This window comes from Salminus brasiliensis, chromosome 21 (genome assembly GCF_030463535.1).
Source record: "Salminus brasiliensis chromosome 21, fSalBra1.hap2, whole genome shotgun sequence".
Lineage (NCBI taxonomy): Eukaryota > Metazoa > Chordata > Actinopteri > Characiformes > Bryconidae > Salminus > Salminus brasiliensis.
This window is the reverse complement of record NC_132898.1, coordinates 8,059,671-8,084,974: the sequence shown is the minus strand read 5'-3', so window position 1 is coordinate 8,084,974 and position 25,304 is coordinate 8,059,671. Positions and strand designations below refer to the sequence as shown.

The window sequence follows — 25,304 nt, the reverse complement described above, 5'->3', positions numbered from 1 at the left end:
TCCTATTTTCTCTTTTGGAGAACCACACAAAGTGCCTCGCTCTGTCACCAAGGCAATGCCAAATCCACACCAGGGTTTGAGGGTTAGGTGATATTCAGGTTATGTCATAAACAACACAATCAGCAGATTTAAGAAATGAAGAATTTGTGAGACTGTGCTGGGACATGTGTGGAGAAGAAAAAGCCAACCACTATAGGAGGTGGGAGGATAGCAGTGAAGAATGTGTGAGAAGCTGCTCCTTTTAAGAAAACATTATGACAAAGCAGAGTGACACAGCCATCAAGACACATTAAGATATTTACACAAACATCACATTATGAATCTGTATGAAAGTACTGCTCTGGTCTATACTCTCTAGCATCTGATCCTGCATCATTGCAAACTAATCCATGGATTAGTGATTAGTAACAATTGGCTTGGTTTCCCAGGCATGGATTAAGCCTATGCTTGGAATAAATTGCAGGTGTTATGGTGAATCACCATAGAAAATTCATTTAAATCCAAGACTAGGCTTAATCCGTATGTGGGAAAGTAACCATTGAGCATGCAGACTCTAGGTTCTCAACAAACGATGCAACTGGCCAGATTCAATGTGACACAACAGTGGATTAGACCATTTTCCCTGTGCATGGCTGGAAGTCCAAGAGAGCCAACAAGCCTTGCCCCCATTCAGCATGAAGCTAGCTGGTGTGGGGGCGCCTGTTTGCTGATGTAACATACACACACACACTCATATATATATATATATATATATATATATATATATATATATATATATATATATATATATATATATATATATATATATATATACATATATTTATTTATTTATTATTTATTTATTTTTTTAAGGGGTGATTTCTTAGCTTCTTTTACAAGGTAACATTTTGTCAGAGTTTTAGGTAACGTGGGTTTTTTTTATTTTATGGTGGGGTGCTTCATGTGTCTCTGAGGAACCACACAGAACCCCTTACCCTCCCAGCACTGGTGGTATAGTGTGATAGGGTAAGGTCTAGCATCGATCGAGTGGGAATCGATAAATGGTGAATGAAGCTGGGCAAAATGCATGGAAACGCAAACAGTCACCACAAGCTGTCCTGCCTTAATATTTGACCTGCCTTGAGTAATCAGGAAATCGTGTAGACCCCTGCCATGTGTTTTTGCTCACACCATTTTCTGACAAGTTGCAATTTATCCCCTACAATAATAATTATTTTTGGCATGACTCAGACTTCTCAAACTGTTGTGATTGTTGTACAGATAAATTAGAAGTAAGATAAGCTCAACCCCACCAACACTCATGCTGCTCATCTTTTTTGGGGTTCTTTAATTGATTCTATATGGCTTGATGCAGTGACGTGAAACCTTTGAGGACTTTTGTTTGAAACGTATGTTTTACATAATCCTGGAGATGATTGGCCTCCTCCGTGAGCTAAACATATACACACACAGTCTGAAACTCTGGATTTGTCCTAATTGCATTCGACTTACCAATACTAGCTAGTTTTTGAGTGTGAAGTATGAAGTATAGATAAAAGCGCCAACGTTGAGTATACTCAAATATTCAAGGTACACACTCAGAATGGGCAGTTGCAATGGTCACTGTTATCCCACAATGCAATGCGAAACGGAAAGGAAGGAAGGCCTGGAGAACTTGAAGTGACGTACATTGGCAAGGCAACGCTTCATCACTTCCTGTTAGTAGATATTAACATACTAACGGCTTAGTATTTTAATATTTTGTTTACTAACCAGCCAAACCTCTCACTTAAGATTAATATATAGTTCATGCCTTATAGTAATAGTGAGTTGTACGCAATTGGGACATGGCCTCCGAGGGGGCAGTGGTGGCAGTGGTGGCTCAGCGGTTAGAGTGCCAGGCTATCAATAACAGGGTTGTGGGTTTGATTCCCGGGCTTGGCACACTGCCACTGCTGGGCCCTTGAGTTGCTCCCTGGGCGCTGGAGTTGGCTGCCCACCGCTGTGTGTGTGTGTGTTTGTTCACTACCACAGATGGGTTAAATGTGGAGGATGCATTTTGCTGTACAAATACATGCACCTTTACCTTTGATTGTACAGCTCAGGACCACATATACGGCCACAAAAAGCAAACTGATTAAAATATGAATAATGATGACTATTATGCTGAGTTCTGGGCCTAATGTGAAGAAGAAGAAGAAGAAAGGTGAGCTATCCAGAATGTATACTAACAGGCTTCAGTATGTCTTCTAAAGTGTGAAACCCAAGCTTCATGAAAGATAGCTTCACAGTGATATTTCTGTAGCAATTAGAAATATGTATCAGTAAAATCACAGTTTTATTTGGTCTATTATTTTTTTTAAGGAGCTGCACTCACCAGACATCCAAGAGGCTCCACATTTAATTTCCGGTCTAATATCAGAGTAGCGTGTATCCCACATTACACAAAGCCATATGGTGCTCTTGCTGTGTGATTAAAGAACACATGGAGCCTGCAATTTATTGCTACGGATGTTTGTTAACTATGAGTGTAATCATAGATTAATATCCTTTAAAAGTCGTAGGTCAATGGGCTACACTCATTCTGAGATGAGCAGAAGCGAGCAGGTGCTGTTCATACACTCACTACTACTCCAGATGAAGTGAGAGTCTGATTGTACAGTTTCACTGGTTTAAATAAAACTGAAGTAATCTAATCCATCTAATCCATGGGGAGCCACTGACTGAACAGCAGCATTATTAAACGTTACAAACAAGACACAGCGTGAACGCCCAACACATCAACACAAGCTATTGCTACGATTAGCAGGATCTTAGATTAACCTTGTAAGTTGTCTTTTTGATTGGCCAAGGAAAGAACCAGAGCTTAAATGCATAAATACTGAAAATGCTTATTAATGAAAGGTTTTAAATATTCTGTTTAAATATTTGTTATATCCCTGCTAAAAATACCCTAACCAACCGGTTAGCCAGTTTAGGTCTTGACCAGTATAAGCAATGCTTCTTTTTTTTAACCAAGCTTGCTGATCAGCATGACCAAGGTGGTTGACTAGCATGACCAGCATGACCAAGGTGATTACCAACAATTCCTTCCCCTTACTTAAATAAATTGTTCCCTCAGTTTAACTGGGTAACAGCCATCAGTTTAACAATTACTTCCTTTTAATTTAATAACTCATTCCTATTGCCTGTTCCCTCAGTTTAACAACCCTTTCCTTTTAATTTATTAAATTGTTCCCTAGTTTATCAACCCCTTCCCCTAATTTAATAAATCATTCCTTAGTTTAACACTCCCTCCCCAATTTAATAACTCATTCCCCTTAGTTTATCAACCCCTTCCCCTAATTTAATAAATCATTCCCCTTAGTTTAACAACCCCTTCCCCCAATTTAATAAATCATTCCCCTGAGTTTAACAACCCCTTCCCCTAATTTAATAAATCATTCCCCTTAGTTTAACAACCCCTTCCCCTAATTTAATAAATCATTCCCCTTAGTTTAACAACCCCTTCCCCTAATTTAATAAATCATTCCTTAGTTTAACACTCCCTCCCCCAATTTAATAACTCATTCCTTAGTTTATCAACCCCTTCCCCTAATTTAATGAATCATTCCCCTTAGTTTAACAACCCCTTCCCCTAATTTAATGAATCATTCCCCTTAGTTTAACAACCCCTTCCCCTAATTTAATAAATCATTCCCCTTAGTTTAACAACCCCTTACCCTAATTTAATAAATCATTCCCCTTAGTTTAACACTCCCTCCCCCAATTTAATAACTCATTCCTTAGTTTATCAACCCCTTCCCCTAATTTAATAAATCATTCCTTAGTTTAACAACCCCTTCCCCCAATTTAATAACTCATTCACCTTAGTTTATCAACCCCTTCCCCTAATTTAATAAATCATTCCTTAGTTTAACACTCCCTCCCCAATTTAATAACTCATTCCCCTTAGTTTATCAACCCCTTCCCCTAATTTGATAAATCATTCCCCTTAGTTTATCAACCCCTTCCCCTAATTTAATAAATCATTCCTTAGTTTAACAACCCCTTCCCCTAATTTAATAACTCATTCCTTAACTATTTATTAAATTAGGGGAAGGGGTTGATAAACTAAGGAATGAGTTATTAAATTGGGGGAGGGAGTGTTAAACTATCTCAGTAATAAAACACATTTTAAATACAAAATAATGTATTAAATTCAGAGAACGGATTCCAAAAATTGAATTTATTATTTTTTTATATTTATTTATTTATTTATTTAACAGTGAGACGATTTCTTAGCTGCTTTTATAAGGTAACGTTTTAAAATCCGGGCCGAGCTTTTTCTAAGAGTTTTATAGAACTTTTTGTCTGAAGCCTGGTGGACTTTCCGTGTGGTGACCTCGCCGCTGACCAGTGCGGCTGGAGCGCTCAGGGGGAGGACGCAGTGGGTGGACCGAGCTGATGGTGCGGCTGTTGAGCTGAACTGCTGGGCGCCACGCCTCATCTCATCTCATATCCACGGCTTCCTAAAAGCATGCGGGATCACTCGTCCCTGCTCTCTCCGCTCTGAGCGACTGAATTCCGGGCCTAAGTCACCATGAACCGCCGGCTGCTCGACCGCAACTGCAACATCATCTTGAAGGTGGTGGACGAACGCATGTGGGCTTTGTTCAGGAGCCACTGGCAGCACACGCTGACCTACTGGAGCGGCTTCTTCAGCTTCGGCCTGTGCCTGGCCCTGCTGGGGCCAACCGTGCTGGACCTGCGCTGCCAGACCCAGGCGACCCTGCAGGGCATCACCCTGGTCTTCTTCGCTCAGCAGTTCTGCCTCTTCGTGGGCAGCTCGGTCGGCGGGTTCTTCAGCAAGTCGTAAGTAGCCTCTTCAGTTTCTCCTCAGGTGAAGGGATACATGACCAACACCTGTTGCTTAGGTGTGTTTCCAAACTGCATCATTCAGATGTAAGCAAAGCCAGGCTGAGGGGTTTAGTCTGGAGATACTTACTGAGGAACCTCCAACCTCAGAAAACCTCCAACCTCAGAAAACCTCCAACCTGAGAAAAAACCTAACATTTCTTGTAGGTACTATTTTGTCTCAGTGCCTACCATGTATCTTTCCGCCATGAGGCCTGGTTTCCTATCACATCCATAGGTTGAGAGATTCCTGCCTCTAGGTGATTTAAAGAACTGAGCATTTCACACCAAAGCACTCTGAATAATCTTATTTATTATGCTGAAATGTTGAAAAATGAGTGGAATTAATACCAGATTATTTATATAATGCTTAATGCTGGTGGAAATGTGGAGATTCCCTGTTTAGAAGTGTTGTCCAAAATCCTGGAAGAGCCAGATTTCCTCATGGCACTTTTTCTTTTAATGGGGCTTCACATCCGGGAGACTGAACAGTAAACAGCCCTAATTTTATTCACAAGACATATAGGGATAAAGGGATAAATGCTCCTTTGTTTTTCTTATAAGGCTTCCTATGCAGCCTTATGGTAGAACTGTGGTAAAGGGGAGCGCCATTGATTTTGGCGTGGCTTAGTTGTGCGTTCTGGACAAACTTACAGCGTCAGAATTGTTCACAGTGATGGTCATCAGAACAAGACTGATGGTTTTCTCAATGTTTTGAGATGTTTTGGCCTAAAATCTCATTTTCTAAACCGTTGATTGTGGAAATGTACATGTAGGATGTTTTCTGACCATGAAGAAACTGAGACATTTGCTTAGGTTTAGCTCAAATTTGCTATAAATAAGAATAAAAAAAGAGAGAGAGAGAGGTGACATGGTTCACATGGAGGCTTCAAGGCCTCTGAAATTTGAAAAATCTGGTGACATTTCCCTTAGAAGCCAGTTGATGGGCTCCTGGCCCAGAGCTAAGTTTCTGTGCACTTCCAGAAAGCCTTGAGAAGTGGCTAACTTTGCGAAACCCAGCTACTGCCTGTGTACGAGTGGTCAGTTTGCGAGTGTTTCTCTCCAGCACCAGCACAAGCACATGCCCTACCCTAGCAGTAACCTCTGTTTGGGTCTTGTTTTGTTGCTGGAAACCCCTGTTTGTCTGTCCATTAATGTCATGTGTTCATTAATGTCCCTCGCCCTCTGTAAAGCCTATTGAGCAAGGACACAGTCGAGGACGGCACGCGCTCTCCTATCAGTGCCTCTCTGTTTGCTTTCTCCTCTCCAGGAGAGCTAAAAGATCTGATTAGCAAAGCAGCTTTGTTTAACCCCCGTTCCGTGCAGCCTGCTCTGCTGGCCTTCTATGAAGGAGATCGGTGTCCCTCACAAGGCAGGTGGACCGAGCTGGTTCCGTTTTCCAGGTTTTATTTACTGTGATGTGACTTGCTGTACAGGCAGGAACGTCTGATTTAGCTGTGTGTTGTTGAGGGAGCTATGCAGAACAGTTCCACACACAACAGCAGAAGACACTGTCCCCGATCGAGGCTTTTTATACCCCCGATCCGAGTCTTAATGCTGACTATTGTCCGATTCTGATCCGATTTTAGTGTTTCTATAAAGAATGCAGCCCCAGACCCTGAGTAAGATGTGCTTATCCACAATAGTAAACATCAGTAAATTCACTGTATTTTTGGCAACCGTTTCTATAATCAGACTAAATTCTAATCTGATTGGATAATCAGATTGGTTTAGAGCAACGTTTTATACTGCTATAGTTTTTATTGTATAGTTATCTTACAGTCCAGTCTGAATGACCTACCTGACCATTCAGCTCCCAGCTCCTTTATCACTCTGCAGTCCATTCACTTAGTGCGTGTGCATTAGCATTAGCCTCCTCCTCGGTTCTCAATGCACCGTTCTGAGCTGATTTAGAACCAAAGAAATGAGTGTGGTTCTCTTGCTGGTAGAACAGAGCATTTGAGGCTAAAATGCAAAAACAGTTTGAAAAATGGGCGTCTTGACTGTGCACATGTGCTAGCCGCCCTCACTGGTGTCGGGGAGATTACATACAGGTTGGGTAATTGGCAGTCCAAATTGGGGAGATTATAAATTAAAAAAAAAAACACACACTTATGATGAGAGCTCTTGCTTTCTAATTAATAAGAGGCCTTCTTTTTGAATCAGTAATGGGGGGAAAAAGCTGCTTTCATGTGAATCTGGAGAGTAACCTGTCCCGTTGCTGGGCCAATTTGCATCCAAGTTTGCCATGGAAATACAAGAAGGTGACCAACAGCACATTTAGCTTGAACCTATTCAACTAAATTTAGGAACCTATTAACATTCTAGCCTGCTTTAGTTTGTTCCCTGAGCTCCTTGTTGCATTCCAAAATGGCCAACCCCTTTTAAACCCTTTTAGAAGACTGTGTGCTATGCCTTGAACTTGCCTGGAAATTAAGATATGGCCTAGGGCAAAGGAACTTTCCAGAAAGCACTTGTAAATGGTCAGCATTACACAGCAGGGGAGCATAAAGATAGCCATATTAGCTCCCAGGGTTCATAATGTATTCAAAGCTCTCCTCTTGTTTGCGCTCAATTAGTCACTCTCTGACCCCCAAATATCCTTTAGCCAGTTTAATTTGGAAAGTCATGAGAGCAGAATTGTGTTTGCAGTGCTTTGCGTTGATGCACTGTAGATAAAGGACCCTATTTGCATTGCGTTTCAAGGTGGCAGCTGTTTATATAAAAACGATTAGCATTAAATGTATTTACTATGTATCATTTTATAATGTGCTTAAGCCAGTTGTCTGGTTGATGGGCTCTTTCTGTGAGTGCAAGATTCATTTTAACACAAAACAACCAGTTTTCATGAGAAGTTGGCAGGGGACCCTGTAATGCTGTTCCAGTCACAATACTTGATAAGCTAGCACCCGTAAGCTAACAAATGAGTAAGGCCAAGGTGATCGCAAAGTCATGCCCAAACTATTTGCACTGCTAACCCTCTGGTAGAAGCTCATAGTTAACAGTATTGTATCAGAAAGTGGAGCTGTGGAGTTTGAGCTACCGAAGGCTAGATTTGTCTGAACCATTGATAACGCTACACTGTATCTTCTCAAAAATGCCCATCCTTCCCTCTTCTCCAGGCTCGCCTGCTCCTTGTCATCCCTTGCTGCGTCCACCTTCATCATCTCTGTGGTGTTCGCCTTCATCCCCATATGCAGAAATTTACCCATGCTGGCTGTCGCCATGGCTATTACCGGTATGGCCATGGGCATCATCGATACCATCTCCAACCTGCAGTTGGTGAAGATCTACCAGAAGGACTCCACGGTCTTCCTGCAGGTTGGGACACCATTTTTCACCCCCTCATGAGGTTGGGAGTTTGATGCTGGGTTCGGAGAACTAGTTAGACCTAGCCCTACAGCAGAGGCTTGAGTCAGTTGATGTTTCATCCTAATCTGGCCAAAGTAAGCGGCTCAAAAGGATAAACTCATGACTTTCAAGAGCTGGCTTAAGTCTTTGGCTTCAGGCCATGTCTTTGAAAGCTTCCCTTTGAAATCTGTCCATGATCCTGTTGATCTAGAAACCTCCAAATTGTTACACTATGAACTGGTTGAATAACAACGTCTCCTGTGTTTCCCCCCATCCCCCAGGCTCTTCACTTCTTTGTAGGTCTTGGGGCGTTGTTGAGTCCTCTCATCGCTGACCCCTTTCTGTCTGAGACTGACTGTGTTTTAGGAAACAGCACCATCAACTCCACATCAACAATGAGGCATTTGAGGAACAAACTAGCTGGCAGACATGTGTACAATGTATCCCACATCCAGCTCCATACTCAGGGCGAAGTGGTTACCAATGTCTCCTATGCCTTCTGGATCATGGCACTCATCAATGTAAGGCCATTCTCTTTGGATCAGTCATGTAAAATCACAAATGTAAAGTGGCGTATTGGTGTGCATCGGGCTGATCTCAGCAGAGTATGCTGGATTAGCAATGGATGAAGCAGATCCTGGAATCCTGGAACCTGTGCAACGATGACCATAGGGCCTTTAGGTCTAGGCCTTTGGTTCAGAGTCATAAATGTCAAAACTCAACTCAACAAATAAGGTCAAATTACCTGCATTAAATGCTAATATCTGCTATATTCTAGTGGTATGTTGGTGCTTAGATGATGACGGTGCTCTAGAACTAGAGGTGGGCGATATGGTAAAAATATTACATCACGATATTTAAAGACATTTTCACAATACGTGATATTAACTGTGATATACAAACAATGAAGCGTGCAGTTAATCAGTGTTCTTCAAGCATTGATGATATCCTTCATATGCTTCGAAAAGAATATTTCACAATAACAATAACAAAATTGATCACAATATGATTAAATATTGTTTCATTGCCCACCCCTATCTAGAACATATTTTGGCTGTTTTCAACAAAGACATTTTAAGCTTGTGAAAGACCATAACATACCCTGTACATGGCAGGTTAGGAGCGCGTTTTCCATTTCTAACAAATGGCTGAATCCTGGTTAAACTATTGCTCATAATTCACAGTCAGTGTTGTATCTTTGACTTTAAGAAGACAGAGAGTAGCTTTTTCCCAGGTTTGCTTGCTCTTGCCTTTTAATCGAACTTAGCACAGCGCCATTCTACCGCCTAACCTTACTGATACTACTGTTCTCATTTCTGCACTTTTATAGGTAACAGTGAAATGTGAAAAGGCACATAAGCAAGTCTGCTAGAGATAACCCAACAACTCAGTTTGGTGATCAGTTTGAGGCAACAGATAATTTAGGCATGTGGTTTGCATAATGTTAGATGTGGGTGCGGTATCAGTTTCCACTCCATTGATCTATTAGCCTTTTAGCTCCAGTGCAAATAAAGAAGAAGCACACCTTAGACATGACAACTCCATTTTTGGGTCTTTTTTGGGTCATTTTGGATTTTTCACTGAGCTGTTCCTTTAAGTGCTGTGCTGGTAGTTACAGTATTGCAGTAGACAGTGCGTCAGTATCCTTGGCTCGGTGTTGACCCAGCTGGCAGAGCTGCTATCATACCACCACACTGTCCACTCTACCAGTCCTAAGATAAACGTAGCTTATTTGTGATGGTATTTGAATATTAGAACAAGGTAATGGTTGTATCCTTGACAACGGTATTAGTACGGCTCTGACCTTTTGCATACACCCTGGGAACTTGATACACCCTGGACCTGAATTCCACCATTAGTGGAATCTAAGTGGTGCAGGAAGCTCTTTACAATACAAAAGCTGTTTGGAGAGGATAGTGTGTAATTATACTCAGAACAGGGCTGATTGATAGAAGGTCCACCAGAAAGACTACATTGTCTTCTTGAAGAGGTTGGAACACTTGAGGAGCTGGGTTTGAAACCTGATGCTAGTTTCCAAGAACCAGCTAAACCTCAGCCTACATCAGAGTCCTTTCCCTAAAGTCGCCTGATGATTCATCTAAATCTGGCCGGAGAGAGCGGCCTAAAGGATAAACTCAAAAGCCTTAAAGTGCTGACTCAAGAAATGAGGCTTTGTCTTTGAAACGCTCTCTTTGATGACCTGATGGTCTCTTTAAGACCTGCTGTGTCAAAGTGCCTATAGCCTACGTTTGTTCACTGTAGGCCCACTTGTTACATTTGTGCGGGTTTATGTAGCAGCCAGAGCCTGAGCGTTCTCCTCATCCCATAGAATTAAACCGTTAGTTTTTATTGCATCACAAAACCAGTGAATTGATAACAGGATATTTTGCAGCTATATAAGTTAGCTCCTAACTCTGAACTTTAGTCAAGATCCAGTCATGAACACAAGGCACGGCTCTAAAATGCAGTTCAGTTCAAATGTATTTATATAAATGTGGTCACAAAGCAGCTTTACAGTGGCGGAATGGGCCGTTGAAGAGATGAGGGTGGGGCATTATAGGGGGTTGAAGAGATGGGGTTGGGCGTAACAGGGTTGAAGAGATGGGGGGGGGGGGTAGAGTAAGAGGGTGTTTAGAAGATGATGGGGGGATGGCATAACGGGTTTGAAGAGATGGGGGTAGAGTGAGGGGGTGTTGAGAAGATGATTGGGGGTGGCATAACGGGGTTAACGAGATGGGGGAGGTGTAATGGAGTTGGAGAGGTGGGGGGTGGAGTGAGGGGGTGTTGAGAAGATGATGGGGTGGCATAACAGGGGGTTGAAAAGATGGGGGTGGCATAACAGTGTTGAAGAGATGGGGGGGTAGAGTGAGAGGGTGTTTAGAAGATGATGGGGGGATGGCATAATGGGGTTGGAGAGGTGGGGGTGGAGTGAGGGGGTGTTGAGAAGATGATGAGGTGGCATAACAGGGGGTTGAAAAGATGGGGGTGGCATAACAGTGTTGGAGACGATTGGGGTGGTGTAACGGGGTTGAAGAGATGGGGTGGTGTAACGGGGTTGAGGAAGAGGGGGGTGTTGAGAAGACGATTAGGGGTGGCATAATGGGGTTGAAGAGATGGAGGGGTGGTGTAACAGGGTTGAAGAAATGGGGGTAGAGTGAGGGGGTGTTGAGGAGATCACTGGGGTGGCGTAACAGGGGCTTGAAGAGATGGGGGTGGCGGCGTAACGGGCGGTTGAGGAGATTGGGGGTGGGGTAATGGGGTTAAGGAGATGGGTATAGTTGGGGAGATTATTGGGGGGGTGTAACGGTGGGCATTAAAGAATAATTCATAAAGGGACTAACAGGAGGTCAGTGGAAACACAAAGGAGGCATTTCTGCTCTGCCTGAACAGTTTTGCTTCAGCGCGTTTGGTTTGGAAAGGGAAGGGGAAGCATGTGCTCATGTTTTATAGAGCTGGTCCCACTCTTTTAAATGTTTCCCCCTTAGTCTGTCACTCATTCACCAGTATGCCCTCAAACTGAATGGAATGGGTTTAGACTGGCATGCGTTGGTGCACTAGAATGTAGAATTAAGATAGAAGCCTGTCTAGCGAACCGTTGTGTTCAATCTGCCCTTGAGCAAAGAAAACAACTAAATCGGGCCGTGCGATGGGAGCCCAGGAGTAAGGGTATAAGTAACTTGGGCTTCAAAAAGCTTAATGAAGCACTTTCAGCCTGAGCTACTACCTCCACCCTGCTCCTCATTGTTATGTATTGCAGTCTGCCTTTGGCTCGGGTCACTTTACTTGAGAGAACTAAATCTTAAGTCAATTCATAATCATGTTCCGTCACCAGTACATGTGCACAAGACTGTACATGTGCTGCACTGTTGGCAGTGTTGGCTGTGGAACAACGTTCCTGACCAATATGAAGATTTTTATTTTATTGTTACAAAAAATGAATTCTTATTTAAATATCTGAGATCATAAATGTTGGGATATAAGGATACTGAGATACTTAGAGACACTTAGAATTTAATATGGTAACAAATTGAGCACACTACAGCAGTTTCAGTTGTTTGCACTATACTGCTGATAGAATAGGACTCTCTGGAGCAGATAAACATGAACCTATTGGCCCCATGCCTAATGCCAGGTGTGGATTAGAGGGGTATAAAGCCCGCCAGCATTGAGCTGTGGAGCAGTGGAACTGTGTTCTCTGGAATGATTGATGGATCTCCATCCAATACTCAGGATGACATGACTTTACATTACTTGACATGTGAGGAACACTCTTGTTGCAGAATGCAATCAAATTTTCACTGCAATGCTATAGGAAAATCTAGGACAGTAGAGACAGTCACTCCAACACCCTTTTTTTGTGAATACCCTTGATTTTGAAACCATGAATAAGCAGGTGTCCCAATACTTTTTTTTATTTTTCATTTAGTGTAGCGAAAGCCAAATTCTGGTAAAATACTACTGAGCTGTTCAGTAAAAGGGGCCCAAATCTTTTAGATTTTGTCACTGAGCCCCTCAACATAGTCCCTCTAAATGTCTAGAGAACACCATTTAAGCAGGAATTAGAAGTGTCTTGGGTTTGGTCTGTTCACATGCAGAAAATCACCTGCACCTTAGCATATCTAATATATAGGGGGTCCTAATAGTGATTGCTTTAGGAGCTAAACATTTGATTCTCTGTCTGTTGTCCTGTACTGAGCACTGTATTTATTTACTTCATTATACGGTGTACCAGGTCACTTATTTTATGCATTGATTGTATTTATTGACTCTGCTGTTGTCTTCTTATCTGCTGCTGTTTTTAAGGCATGGCCGCTTCCAAGAGGAACTGTGTATATCTTTTCTCGCTCAACATATTGCTATGATGTGAAGAAATGACCATAAAGCTTGACTTGACTTGACCTAAATAACAGTAATCGCCTCTTTCTGTCCTGTCTAGCTGCCTGTGCCCATCGCTGTGATGGTTCTGATGTATCGGGAGCGGGTACTGACCTGCTGCTCTGAACGCAGTCCACGTCTCCTGGATGGGGACACACGCATGTGCACGGTGAAGTCGCAGAGAGGTTTCGAACAGATGGACGTGTCCTCACAGGGACCTCCTGAACCGACAGGCAAGAGTCTACCAGAAGCGACGTCTGCTTACTTTTGTCATTCATGCACTATTGCACTGTTTGTTCCTGGAACAGGGTTTATGCATAGTACCTCTTGGTGGTTTTGGAGACATTTAGCAGATTAGCGTTTGGTGCTAGAAGTAGTGCAGACAGATGACTGTAGAAAACATGGACAGCGCAACGTCTCCTAAGTGAAGCAACCACAGCTCTAGTGCCTCTGCTGGCTGGTTGCAGTATGATGTGTAGCTCCGCCCCTTCCCATGTTTTAATATCACTTTTCCCCTCTAAACTGTCCTTCCATCTCCAGCGTCTTAATTCCAACAGTTTCCATTGTGCTAATATTGGCCCATTTTTTTATATTCCCTCAGAAATTAGAAGTTTTTAAACATGTACTTTGCTTTATAGTAAAAAGGCGAGGATATACTTTGACAGCTTTGGCTGGATGAGACCGGTTTTCTGCAGGACCTGCAAGGCGCCCTTTCTGTTCGTTACATGGAGTAGCTGAGTTGTAGTGGAACTTGCATAGGCTGTACTTATACTGTTGTATAATTCAACTTACTGGGCAAACTGGAAATTCAGGGGGGGATTTCCACTCTGCTTCTGCGCTGGACACTCAAAGAAGGTGGTCTGAGACATGCTTGGGAAAATGTGGGGTGGCTCTGTCAAATGAGTAGACGAATCTGGCTCCACCTTTGTTCAGTTTTGGCTTCGTTTCTATAGAATTGAAGACAATGGAATCACGGTGTCCACGTTTTCTATGGCCATTGGTGCAGACCATTGCTTGGTCAGACACAGTATTTGTAGGATTGTTCTTCAAATAAGACCAACCTGAACTTGAACTGAACCTGAACTCCTCCATAGTTGTCTGTGGTCACCCTTAGAGAACCAAAATGATGATTTGTCTAACTGGCAATGTCAGCATTTGATGTGTGTATTGCTTTTAGTATGTCCAACAGTCAAGCGAATAGGAAACCTCCCTGCCCTCCTTGTCAAAGTGTCACCATACACTATTTATTATTAAAAATAATGCTACAAATGGTTCCCTGGATTACTGCCATAGAAGAACCATTTTCAGTTTCATTACATACCATTTTATAAAGGATTTGGTAAATAACCTTCAAGACCCTTGACTTCTTTTAGAATTGAAAAGGTTCTTTACACTTGCTTCTCTTTGCCAAAAATGTTTTTCTATGAAACCAAGTCTTTCATGGTTCTGTGGCATTACTTAAAAAACCCTTTGTAGCATTTTTATTTTTAAGTCTGTGTCTGTCTGTGTCTGTGTATATACTTGGTGAACTGCGACACGTATTATGTCTGGCGTGTTTCACTCATTTTTCACCCTGCCGTGCTGTCTTTTATAGTTCTTTTAGGATTTTGATATTTCTATTTGCAAAAACTGCAGAACTGCAGGAGCATCTGATAAAACCTGTTCCCTGAGATTAAAGCCAAAGCCCACACATTTTATCCCCTTGCTGTGGTGTCTGCACTCAAACCTTCCAGGTGTTCAAACCACCTTTGAGCCAGAAGAACATTAATCATGAAATACAATCATGAGTAATAGGGAAGAACAAATAATTCTAGAGAAGGCAAGGTGGCTACAAACATTGGAAGGACAGTACAGGCGTACCATGGCTAAACATGGCTGCAGAAGCCCTGAAGATATTACTTCTCATTGCTGTCACACTAAAACCTTCCATATTCTCAATATTTTGCAATTTTTTGACTTTTTGTCCTATGAACAAATATGAACCTGGCAGTTGTTCTTTATATTTTGGTGCAACTTCATGATGAATGGACCAATAGAAATGCTCTAAAATGGAAATATGACTTTATTCCTTCTTCTGTAAAGTTGGCAGTTGGAGATACAAGGTTTTTGCCTGACAGTGAAGTTTTGCATGTGTCAGGAATAAAAATGGGCTTGCCGTCTTAGTCACTTAGTCATGACTTGAGCCTAAAGCCAGCTGTAAGCTCTTGTTATATTTGCTAGGGTTTGTCCAGCCAACATGGCAAAGAAAGCCAGTTGTACTGAATTCAAGGGTGACCAAGAACCTTTGTGTTTCCTCTACAGGCCACACAAACATGATGAACTGCTGCCACCTCAGCAAACTAAAGGAACTTCCTCTCTCCTTCTTTGGGCTCCATGTTTTTGGAGGGATGGTGCTTTTCTTTTCAGATGGCATTGTGGTAAGCGAGACCAGCCATATTAGCTAGAAGCGCTTCACAAACTGAATTGTAGATAATTGTGGGATGCTTGAGGAGCTTCTCATCTGAATCTTTCTCCTGTGCACCTCAGGGGTCATACACAGGCTTTGTTTACACCTACGCTGTGGCTCCACCCATGAGCCTGCCTCACAAGATGGCCGGCTACCTGACTAGCGTCTTCTGGGCGTCTATCACTGTGGGACGTCTGGCCTCCATACCCCTGTCGTACCGCATCAAACCTGTTCGCCTGCTCACGTTCAACCAGGTAAGGGTGGTCAGCAGTTCTACAGCTAATTTAACTCATAGCAGTATAACAGGGGGAATACTGGTGTTGAGGATATTGGTGGGTGATGGCGTAACGGGGCGTTGAGGTGATTGGAGGGGGGGGGTGATGGCGTAACGGGGCATAGAGGAGATTGGAGAGGGAGGGTGATGGTGTTGAGGAGATTAGGGGGTGATGGCGTAACCTGGCATTGAGGTGATAGGAGGAGGGGGGTGATGGCGTGAAGGGGCGTAGAGGAGATTGGAGAGGGGGGTGATGGCGTAACAGGGCGTTGAGGTGAGTGGAGGGGGGGGGTGATGGCATAAAAGGGCGTTCAGGTGATTGGAGGGGTGGTGATGGCATAAAATGGCGTTCAGGTGATTGGAGGAGGGGTGATGGCGTAACGGGGCGTAGAGGAGATTGGAGGAGGGGTGATGGCGTAACGGGGCGTAGAGGAGATTGGAGGAGGGGTGATGGCGTAACGGGGCGTAGAGGAGATTGGAGGAGGGGTGATGGCGTAACGGGGCGTAGAGGAGATTGGAGGAGGGGTGATGGCGTAACGGGGCGTAGAGGAGATTGGAGGAGGGGTGATGGCGTAACGGGGCGTAGAGGAGATTGGAGGAGGGGTGATGGCGTAACGGGGCGTAGTGGAGATTTGGGGGGTGATGGCGTAACGGGGCGTAGTGGAGATTGGAGAGGGGGGTGATGGCGTAACACCTGTGCCGACCAACATTGCTCTAAGAGTAATGAGAGGAAAGAGGTACATTTAGCCCACTTATGTAATATGAGTAACCTTGTAAGTCGCTCTGTATAAGAACGTCAGCTAAATGCCATAAATCTAATCCAAATCTAATGTTTAGCTTTAAGCTGTTTAACTAGATTTCACTGATATGGGGGGATATATTTCCTTTATTTATTTATTTATTTATTTATTTACTAACTCCTTCGCATTCTCTACCGTATACTCTCTGGATTTACTAGACACTAATTGTTTTATGCTTCTTTGAAGGAAATACTGTTTTATTATCATTCATTATTTTAGTTCGTAAATGCAGCAGTAATATTAATGGCAAGCCTCAACAAAACATCAACAAATAACACAATAAAAATGATCAAAATATCCAACAGTTTCCTTGTTCTAATACTTGCTCTGTCAAACTGACCATGTTTATCCAATGTACTTTTATATACTCCCCCAGACTGTTCTACTAATAAATATCACGACTCCGTTTTACTGGCTCTGTAACTTTTGTTTGGAAACAAATGGGTGACACCGGCTCACATGGGTCAGTTTGCAAAGTCATTCAAGCCATAAAAGAGAACAAGCCATAAATGAACAAAGGACAGGACTGAAAATACACATCCTTGTTCCTGCTGTGCCACAACCACTTGGCAAATGGGAGATGTCTGAATGCGATATTGACAGTGCCGAGGCCCGTGTTAATTGGATCGTTTGTGCTGAGATGTTTGTAACACCACAGGTTTGGCCGGGATTGGTTCATTTGTGCACAGCAGGGCTGACTGGGGCTTAACTGGTTCAGGGCCAAATGAACAGGCAATGACTAGAGTTTACCAGTGTTACTTGTTTCTCCAACGCTGTGTCGTGGTCATAAACTGTGTCTGGGGGTGACGGAATGAGTGAAATAAGGACGCCAACTGTGCTCTGACTGCTGTTACGGTGGAAAAAAGGTTGATGTGTTGGAGCTCAGACATGGTTTTCACCTCGCAACGTAGTTTTAGTATTTATGCGTAAACAAAAAACTTAACTTTCATTTTAAGAAATAGTTTAAGGAATAGTTTTTGTGTAAGTCCCACCGTAATGGAAGCTTTTGGTGCCAGTTAACATTGTGCAGACTGCTAATACATAATCTAACCAGGTTAGCTCAGTGCTAACTGCAGGCCTAAATAACCACACACTTGTATCCAACTGTTAAACCAATGTGGACCTATGTTGGACACTGTATGACCTTCTGTATGACAAAAGTGTGCATAAGATTCAGTCTTCAACCAATAGATGGCTGCTACTGTTACTATTAGCTGTTGTAGGCCATGTCATACATTTGTATTTATTTATTTTTTTTTATAAAAAAAACAACAAAAAAAAACCATTTATATCCTATAGAGACCAAATACGATGACAGGGTTGTGGGATCGATACCCAGGAGTCAGCAAGCTGCCACTTTTGGGGCCCTTGAGCAAAGCCCTTTACCCTCTCTGCTCCCGGGCGCTGCAACAAGGGGTGCCCACCGCTCCGGGCACGTGTGCTCAGTCACTGTGTGTTTGATCACTAGGGTCACTAGATCACTGTGTGTGAGTGTGTAAGTGTGCGAGCGCATTGCTAACCTGGTAGCTATAAGTTTTTGTTTGGAGCTAGAATGTCACCTTTTCTTTTCCCATATTAAAACCTTTAGTGTCAGCCATTATTAACCTTTGAATGATGTATTTTTAATTGCAGCCCTATACTTAAAAACATGAAATTAAAATGAACTGTTTACTGTATTAGTTCATGGCCATAGTCTTATTAAGCATGATTTCTGATACGTCATTTAAAAGCGTTTGTAATCTTTATTACTGATTTAACTGATGTGTCCCTGCCTCTGAATGTTTTCTGATGTTTAATTACCATGGATGAGAATTTATAAAGAACTTATAATAATGACCAGACCAGGCCAGATGAGGCTTAACCAAGTTATGGTGGTAACAGCCAGCAGTGGCGGTAAAAATGTATTTACCACCAGTTTAAAACCTGCCGTTTATTTATGTATTCATTTATTTAATGCAGACCAAAGCAGGCATTAGTATTCCCACACAAATACATAACTGGACTTTGACATGCTGGGTGAACTGATGACCTGCATTAACATTCACTGTACCTAAGAGGTTAGATTATTTTTAGAAATGCAGATTTTGAGCTGTGCGGGTGCTGCAGACAAATATCATGCCTGTACAAATATCTACATGGTACTTTCGACATTTTCAAAGAAAATTCTAAGAACACGACCACAAGATCAGATGTCTGACTAAGCAGTTTTAGGTCTTGGAAGAAACACAGATCACAGCTCTGCTATGTTAGGTGAAATGGGCAGTTTCAGACGGCCTCAGGTGCTTAAGAGAGGAGGTAACACCTTTTTTCGAGATTCTACCAATGCGACATTGCCGGGCAACTGACCCACTTGGGACCCAACTAGGTCCCTAGCTTCCCCACACCAGCTAACAGCTATGTGTGTGTGATGAGGGGAGAGAATGCCATCTACCCACCCGGAGAAAGCACGGCCAATTGTGCTCTCTCTGACTTCGGATGCTGATGGCAAAGCAGCATGGCTTGGGATTCGAACTCGTGACCCACAAGCCTTAGTAACAATGCTGATTTATAAAGTTGCTATAATTATTATTATTATTAACATTAGTGGTGTTCTAGAGGCATCAACTGATATATAAAAATAATAAGAACTACTTTAAAAAGCAGCATTCATTTTTTCTGATGATTTTAAGATGCTTCCTGGCACTATAACCTTTTTGTTGTTTTGTGATTTCCTCTCCCTCCAGGTCGGTGTGATAATCACCCTGTTCCTTCTGCTCATACTCTACACAAACAGTGTGTTCCTGTTCATTGGCACCTGCTTTCTGGGTCTCTTTATCAGCAGTATCTACCCCTGCATGCTGGCGTTCACCGAAGACATCCTGGACTACAAAGGTATTTACAGCAGCAGTTGTCCCTACAAGCCCTTTTTCATTAATGCCTCTGGTTGCTGTTATTGCCAGACAGCGAGTGATTACAGCGGCGTGTGCTGGAGGTTTAGTACTAAGGTCAAGGATACAGTTAAAGGAAATGCCCTCATTTGGAACGTCGATCCCTGAAACCGATCGCTCCTGCCAAGTGCTATCACACCTTCACTGCTTTAGATTTGGCCTCCCAGCGTGAGTGCCCTGGACTGACAGGTCTTAAGCATGCGGTGAGACTGACAGGTCTTTTAATTCACAATTCATCTAGTCGGTCCTCGTACGGGGACGGCACTTCCAAGCTCAGCCGCTCAATCAGTATTCAAGCGGGTGATAATTGATCTCATCAGACGTCTGAAGAATTAGGAGGGTTCTGCGCTGCTAAATTTTGAATGATATTACTGGACCTGCCAAATGCAAGCCGTATTAGTCTGGGTGGCTGAATAATCTCTGATCCGGTGGAGAAAAATTAAAGCAGCATTAGTTCATTCTCTACGGCTACACCGCGCTCCCTCTTTGTCCAATTAATCTAAGTCCTCTTCTATTAAATATGACGTCACCCTAAATCACTCCCTTAGAAATGTTCTGGTACTAAAATATGTGCATGTATTCCAGACACACTCTTAAAAATGAAGGTGCTTCTAAGGGTTCTTTGAGGGATGCCATAGAAGAGCCACATCTGATTCCATAGAAACGCATATGTGTAAGGGACCCTTTAGAGAGCTGAAGAACCATCATTTGATGTGATGATTCATTACCAATTTAAAGGTTCTTCACAGTCACACATTTCTATTAAACAAGACAAGACAACCATATGCACCAGCTGTGTATTTTGGACAGAGATGGAATTTGGCCTCTGCCTATTTTTTTATTTTTTAAACAGGTTGACTAGGCAAGCTAGGGAGAACTTGTCCAACAGGCATTAATATAGTGAGGTGATAACCACTACCTAGCCAACTGGCCTACGTCATTGTATTTTCCACAGTTGAATTATACAATATGTAATTACTGACCTCACACTAACATGCCTGGAGACTTCATCAGCTACCAATTCAGCATGCTAGAGAAAAACTCACCAGGGTCCTACCTTATACAGCACGAGGAATAGAAGTCTAAGGTAGAGCTGGGCAATATGACAATATTTTATTGTATCATGATAAATGCTGTTGTATTGTATTGCATTTATCGTTACCATTAATAAACTCTGATCAGCTGCAGGTTTCAGTGTAATTAGACTGGTTTAATTATATGAAGATGTTGCAGCAAATGTGGAATAAAAATCACTGTATTTAGTCTGGTAATTTTTAAGGATCTGTTGCTACTGATGCTACTGATGAGAAAAAAAAGCCTTTAAATATCGTGATCTGGTATTTTTACCATATTGTCCAGCCCTAGTCTAAGGCACAACCTTTTTAACTTCACTGCTACAGCCAGGTCAGTGGTAGCCACTGCTTATGACTAGCCAACCACCCACCGTCTACAGTGGTTATGTAAACGCTATGTAAACGTTGCCTTGGTGATGGCTGCACCACTTGGTAGTGGTGGTGGTTGTTTTGGCAGGTGGAAATGGAGGCATGAGGTCCCTCTACATTTGTTACATTTTCATTAGACCTTGCAGGTTTTGAGCAATCAGAAATCTGAGGTGAAACGGGAGAGCGTGTTTGAGTTTGTTGTTTTTGGCCAGGAGTCTGGATCAGCTTGCCATGGTCTGTGTGTGAAGGCTGGTCCACTGTTGGAGTGGTGGTTGTGAAGTTTGTTCAAACGAGGATAGACTGTGAGGTGTGGGTATATAAAAGTGATGAAGACCTAGATAAGGAGGGGTTACGGGCGTAGTCTTTCTCCCAAAATTACTTAAGGATGTACTGCTAACTGCTCTACTGCAAATCTTGGTGGCAGATAGCACTGGTCACTGGCCTTATATTGAGGAGGTATGGTAAAGTCCATGCTAATTGGTCAGATCTATTGTGGTGGCACAAGGGGACCCTACTCCGTATTGGACAGGTGGTGCTGAGGTTATGGCTGATCAGTGTTTACCAGAGGTTCTCCATCATAGTGAGCCAGGAACAGAACCACTCTATAGAGAACCCACCCCCCCTTTTTAAGGCTGTAATTATGAGCATGTACCCTGCTTATTCTCAAACCCCAGGTATTATTACTATAACAGGGTTCATATGGGTCCTGGAAAACCAGGAAAATGCCAAAATCCAGTCCCTGAAAAATAACAAAATTTGAAAAAAGTACTTACAAGTCATGGAAAATATTGTAATGAGCTCCTGTTGTCATTGAATATTAAAATATAATAAAACACAAGCTCGCCTGGACAGTCTTTCCTGAAGCTAAACGTTCCCGAAAACAAATTATGGGAACATTTTTGGTCCTGGAGTTTAGTTTTTTGGTACTTGAAAAGTCCTGGAAAGTCCTTGAAATTGATTTTGGCTAAAGTGTTTGAACCCTGTATAAGTAGGTTTGCTTTGGAATTTAGAGTACAGAATTTTGCCCAAACTCAAGGTCCTCAAAAGTGCCAATTTCTACGTTTGTTTTGGTGTGGCAGCATTTCGTAAAACAAATAGCCGCTCCCTTCTCTGTCACTGATATGAGATTTCATATGTCGTGTGAATAAACATTACATGTGGTATAATGACATTACTCCTTCTCTTCATGTAGAACTAACCCCATATATGAATAGTAGCTTGTCCTTATAGCTCCAGTGCAAAACTAATGAAGCAATAAAAGCATGTCCTAGCAGCTCAGATGTATCTTTGGGAATTGCGTAATAGGAATGTGCAGCATAGTTTCCTAGCCCTGTATCTCTATATTACTATAGATAATACGTGTGCATTCATGTATTCAGTGCTCTGAGGGTGTTTGTAATAGCCGTAAAGAGTTGGTTCTCAGATGGCTTTCTGAATGTCATTGTGTAACGCCACAGCAGCCTTCATTCGTTTCTGGAGTCCTTGTGTCTCTTTTTAGGCTGTCTGGTAGATCCCTGATACTCTAGATAGCACTTGGAGTGTAAGAGGATGGTGGCTTAGTGGTTTGATCATAGGGTTGTGGATTCGATGCCCAGGTCCACTAAGCTGCTGCCTTCGGACCCTTGAGCAAAGCCAAAGTCTGTCTGTGTCTCAAAAAAATGTCACAAATGGTGTCTATGGATGTCTTGTCTTATCTTGTCGTCACTGTATGTCCAAATGTTTGTGGACACCGCTTCTAATGAATGCATTGTTGCTGACGGGTCCCTGTAGAGAAGTCCCTGCAAATAGAATAGGACTCTCTGGAGCAGATAAACCTGAATCTAAGAGCACCATGTCTAATGCAAGGCGTGGGCTAGAGGGGTATAAAGCCCCCCAGCATTGAGCTGTGGAGCAGTGGAGCTACTGTGTTCTCTGGAATGAAAGGTGGTGCTCCATCCAATACTTTTGGGATGAGTTGGGGAGTTGGAGATGGGGTGGGGTGGTGATCATCTAGCATCCTGCCCTCACTTCTTACTGAATGCATTAAATCCTCACAGCTATACTCGCAGCACTAACAGTGGCCTATGAAAAATGTAGGGTTCTCAAATGTTTTTTTTTTTTGCAGTTTTACAAACTCTTTAAACGACACAAATTGAAACTATTGTTAAATTTTTATTTATTTTTTCCCTCTCCCAGGTTGTGCCACTACGGTGCTTGTGACCTTCGCTGGGATGGGGGAAATGTTGCTGCAGTTGCTCGTAGGATCGGTAAGGAAAGTTCCCATGTGTAGAACATGACCGCAACCTAATGCGTACAGCTAATACTCCTCTGTCCATCAGGTCATCAACTCTCATGGCAGCTATAGCTTCTTGGTGTGTGGCATGATCTTTGGCTGCATGGGCTTCACGATCTTTCTGGTGCTGCTGGTGGTTTACCATATACACAAAAAGTACATGACAGGTATTTGCCTTTATTAACTACGTTATTCTTTCACTGTGAAAAAAAAAAAATAATAAAAAGCTCATTCTGAATGGGGATCTGTGTTTCTGAACAGCGATCACCAATACAGCCTCAATAGCCGAGAAGCCCAGGGCTAACGGGGCCAAGCACTGATGGTGGGACGGTGCTGAAGCTGGACCAGAGGAAGCAAAGTCATTCTAACCTCGCAGACTGCAGCTCTGCAGAGGGAGGAGGAACGTAGATGGGACTATGACTGGAATCGCTTGCTGGAGGCCCGTGTGAGGAGACTGTGCTCAAGGCCCCGGATGTCAAAATGATCAAACGTTGGGGAAATTATTTAAAGGAAACAGATCAAACGAAAATCATTCCGCGCTGATTGTGCTCAAGTCTGCCTCAGGCTTTCGCATCCTCGTTCTGTCACTGACTTGTTGTCAGGGAGGTCAACGCAAAGCCAGCGTGTGTTTTGGACCTGCATGATCAGCTTTGCTTGTTTGGTCTTTGCTTTCATTCATTCACTGATTTAAACCACAAGACACTACTGTACTCGTCCTGTTTTGGCGAGGTCAGTGCGCTGGGCTCGACTAAGAGCTTTGCAAGGTCCGGTTTGAGCCAACTGGACAGTATAGCTACAGTATCATGTTTCAGTTACAGGAATAGTTTAGTGACCATCAGTTGAACGTTGTTGATTACTGATCCCAGATGCAGTCGATCAGTCATAACATCTGATGTGTGCTTCTTTAGCTTTTAACAGGAGCTGCTATGCTAATGGTGCTAACAGACACTGGACTTGGACTATGACCAATCGCGTTTCTGTAAAAACTTGATAAAATCTTCATTTATTTGCTTTAAAAACTATTAATTATTCAGTAAGTCTTACTAAATTAAGGTAAAACTGGAATTGCCCCACTATTGAGCCCTGCTGAGAAGTTTTAGACTACTCTTAAAACTGACTTCTATAGCATCACTCATAGAACAGTTCACACACCTTCATTTTTAGGAGCGTTAAATAAGTCATACCATGTTCTAAACCACATCAGTTTAAGATCCGGATATATTTTGAGTGTGTTAAGCTGCTTGTCGGCGTGTATTTGCAGAATTGAGATTGGTGACAGTCTCAGTCCAGTGTTTCTTCGCGACGTTAGCCTCCCCTTGCCTGTTTAAATCCAAAGAAGCAAACTTCAGATCCCAAACAGGTCTTGGCTGTTTGACTGGCTGCATTTGGGGTCGTTGACGAATCTTGTTAATCTGACTTTTCGCCAAACTACTCCTTTAAGGAAGCTCATTTGATGTTAACCATTGACGAGCGTCTGAATTGAAAAGCGTCTGCACTTTGCTCTTTCAAACCCCTCACGGGACGAGTGTCACTCGAGGAACGGAGCAACGGACAGTTTTCTGAGTGAGATTTTGCACCAGATATTTATTTTTGTACTTCAGTGTGTTTGAGAAATGGATGTAAAATCATATCAGCTGCTTGTTAAAAAAACAAAAAAACAAAAAAAAAACTTTCATAATTCATTATAAAGCCCAAATATCAGTATGAACACATACCAGTGCAGTGATTAAACTCTCATATGTGCAAACTGTATACCTCTCATATCTACTTCATTCTTGCTCGCTCATTTTAAGGCCCCATGTCCCACATTTTTCTGGTTTTTGAGCCTCTGGTGTTCCAATCCACTGACTGCATGGCTAGCAATGTCCCCCACACACAGTTCGCTAACCTCTCTGGGTCAATGCAATGCAGGACCGACAGTGAAACTATTCCCAAAAGAAGGATCAGTTGCCTGGACGAAGTGTAAGTATTTGAAAAACGCATGCTAGCCATGTTATTTTGGCTGACTGGCTGTAGCTAACGCTAAAAGCTGAGGTAAGCAA

General features: G+C 42.6%; 1 protein-coding gene across 1 annotated transcript; it reads left to right on the top strand.

Moving 5' to 3' along the window:
* The first annotated feature begins 4,491 nt into the window (after window positions 1-4,491).
* Window positions 4,492-25,001, top strand: mfsd4aa (major facilitator superfamily domain containing 4Aa). The gene is made up of 10 exons (XM_072666009.1): window positions 4,492-4,833; window positions 7,998-8,196; window positions 8,508-8,747; window positions 13,163-13,334; window positions 15,403-15,518; window positions 15,628-15,801; window positions 19,345-19,492; window positions 23,166-23,236; window positions 23,309-23,429; window positions 23,524-25,001. Exons 1-10 carry the CDS (start codon window positions 4,562-4,564, stop codon window positions 23,580-23,582), a joined length of 1,572 nt encoding a protein of 523 aa, XP_072522110.1. The 5' UTR covers window positions 4,492-4,561; the 3' UTR covers window positions 23,583-25,001.
* The last annotated feature ends 303 nt before the right edge of the window (window positions 25,002-25,304 follow it).

Bases quoted from the DNA above. Each gene is read 5' to 3' on its own strand.
- mfsd4aa (XM_072666009.1), top strand. From the start codon at position 4,562: ATGAACCGCCGGCTGCTCGACCGCAACTGCAACATCATCTTGAAGGTG. The intron at 8,748-13,162 runs GTAAGGCCATTC...TGTCCTGTCTAG, and splicing joins GGATCATGGCACTCATCAAT to CTGCCTGTGCCCATCGCTGT. The intron at 23,237-23,308 runs GTAAGGAAAGTT...TCTGTCCATCAG, and splicing joins TGCAGTTGCTCGTAGGATCG to GTCATCAACTCTCATGGCAG.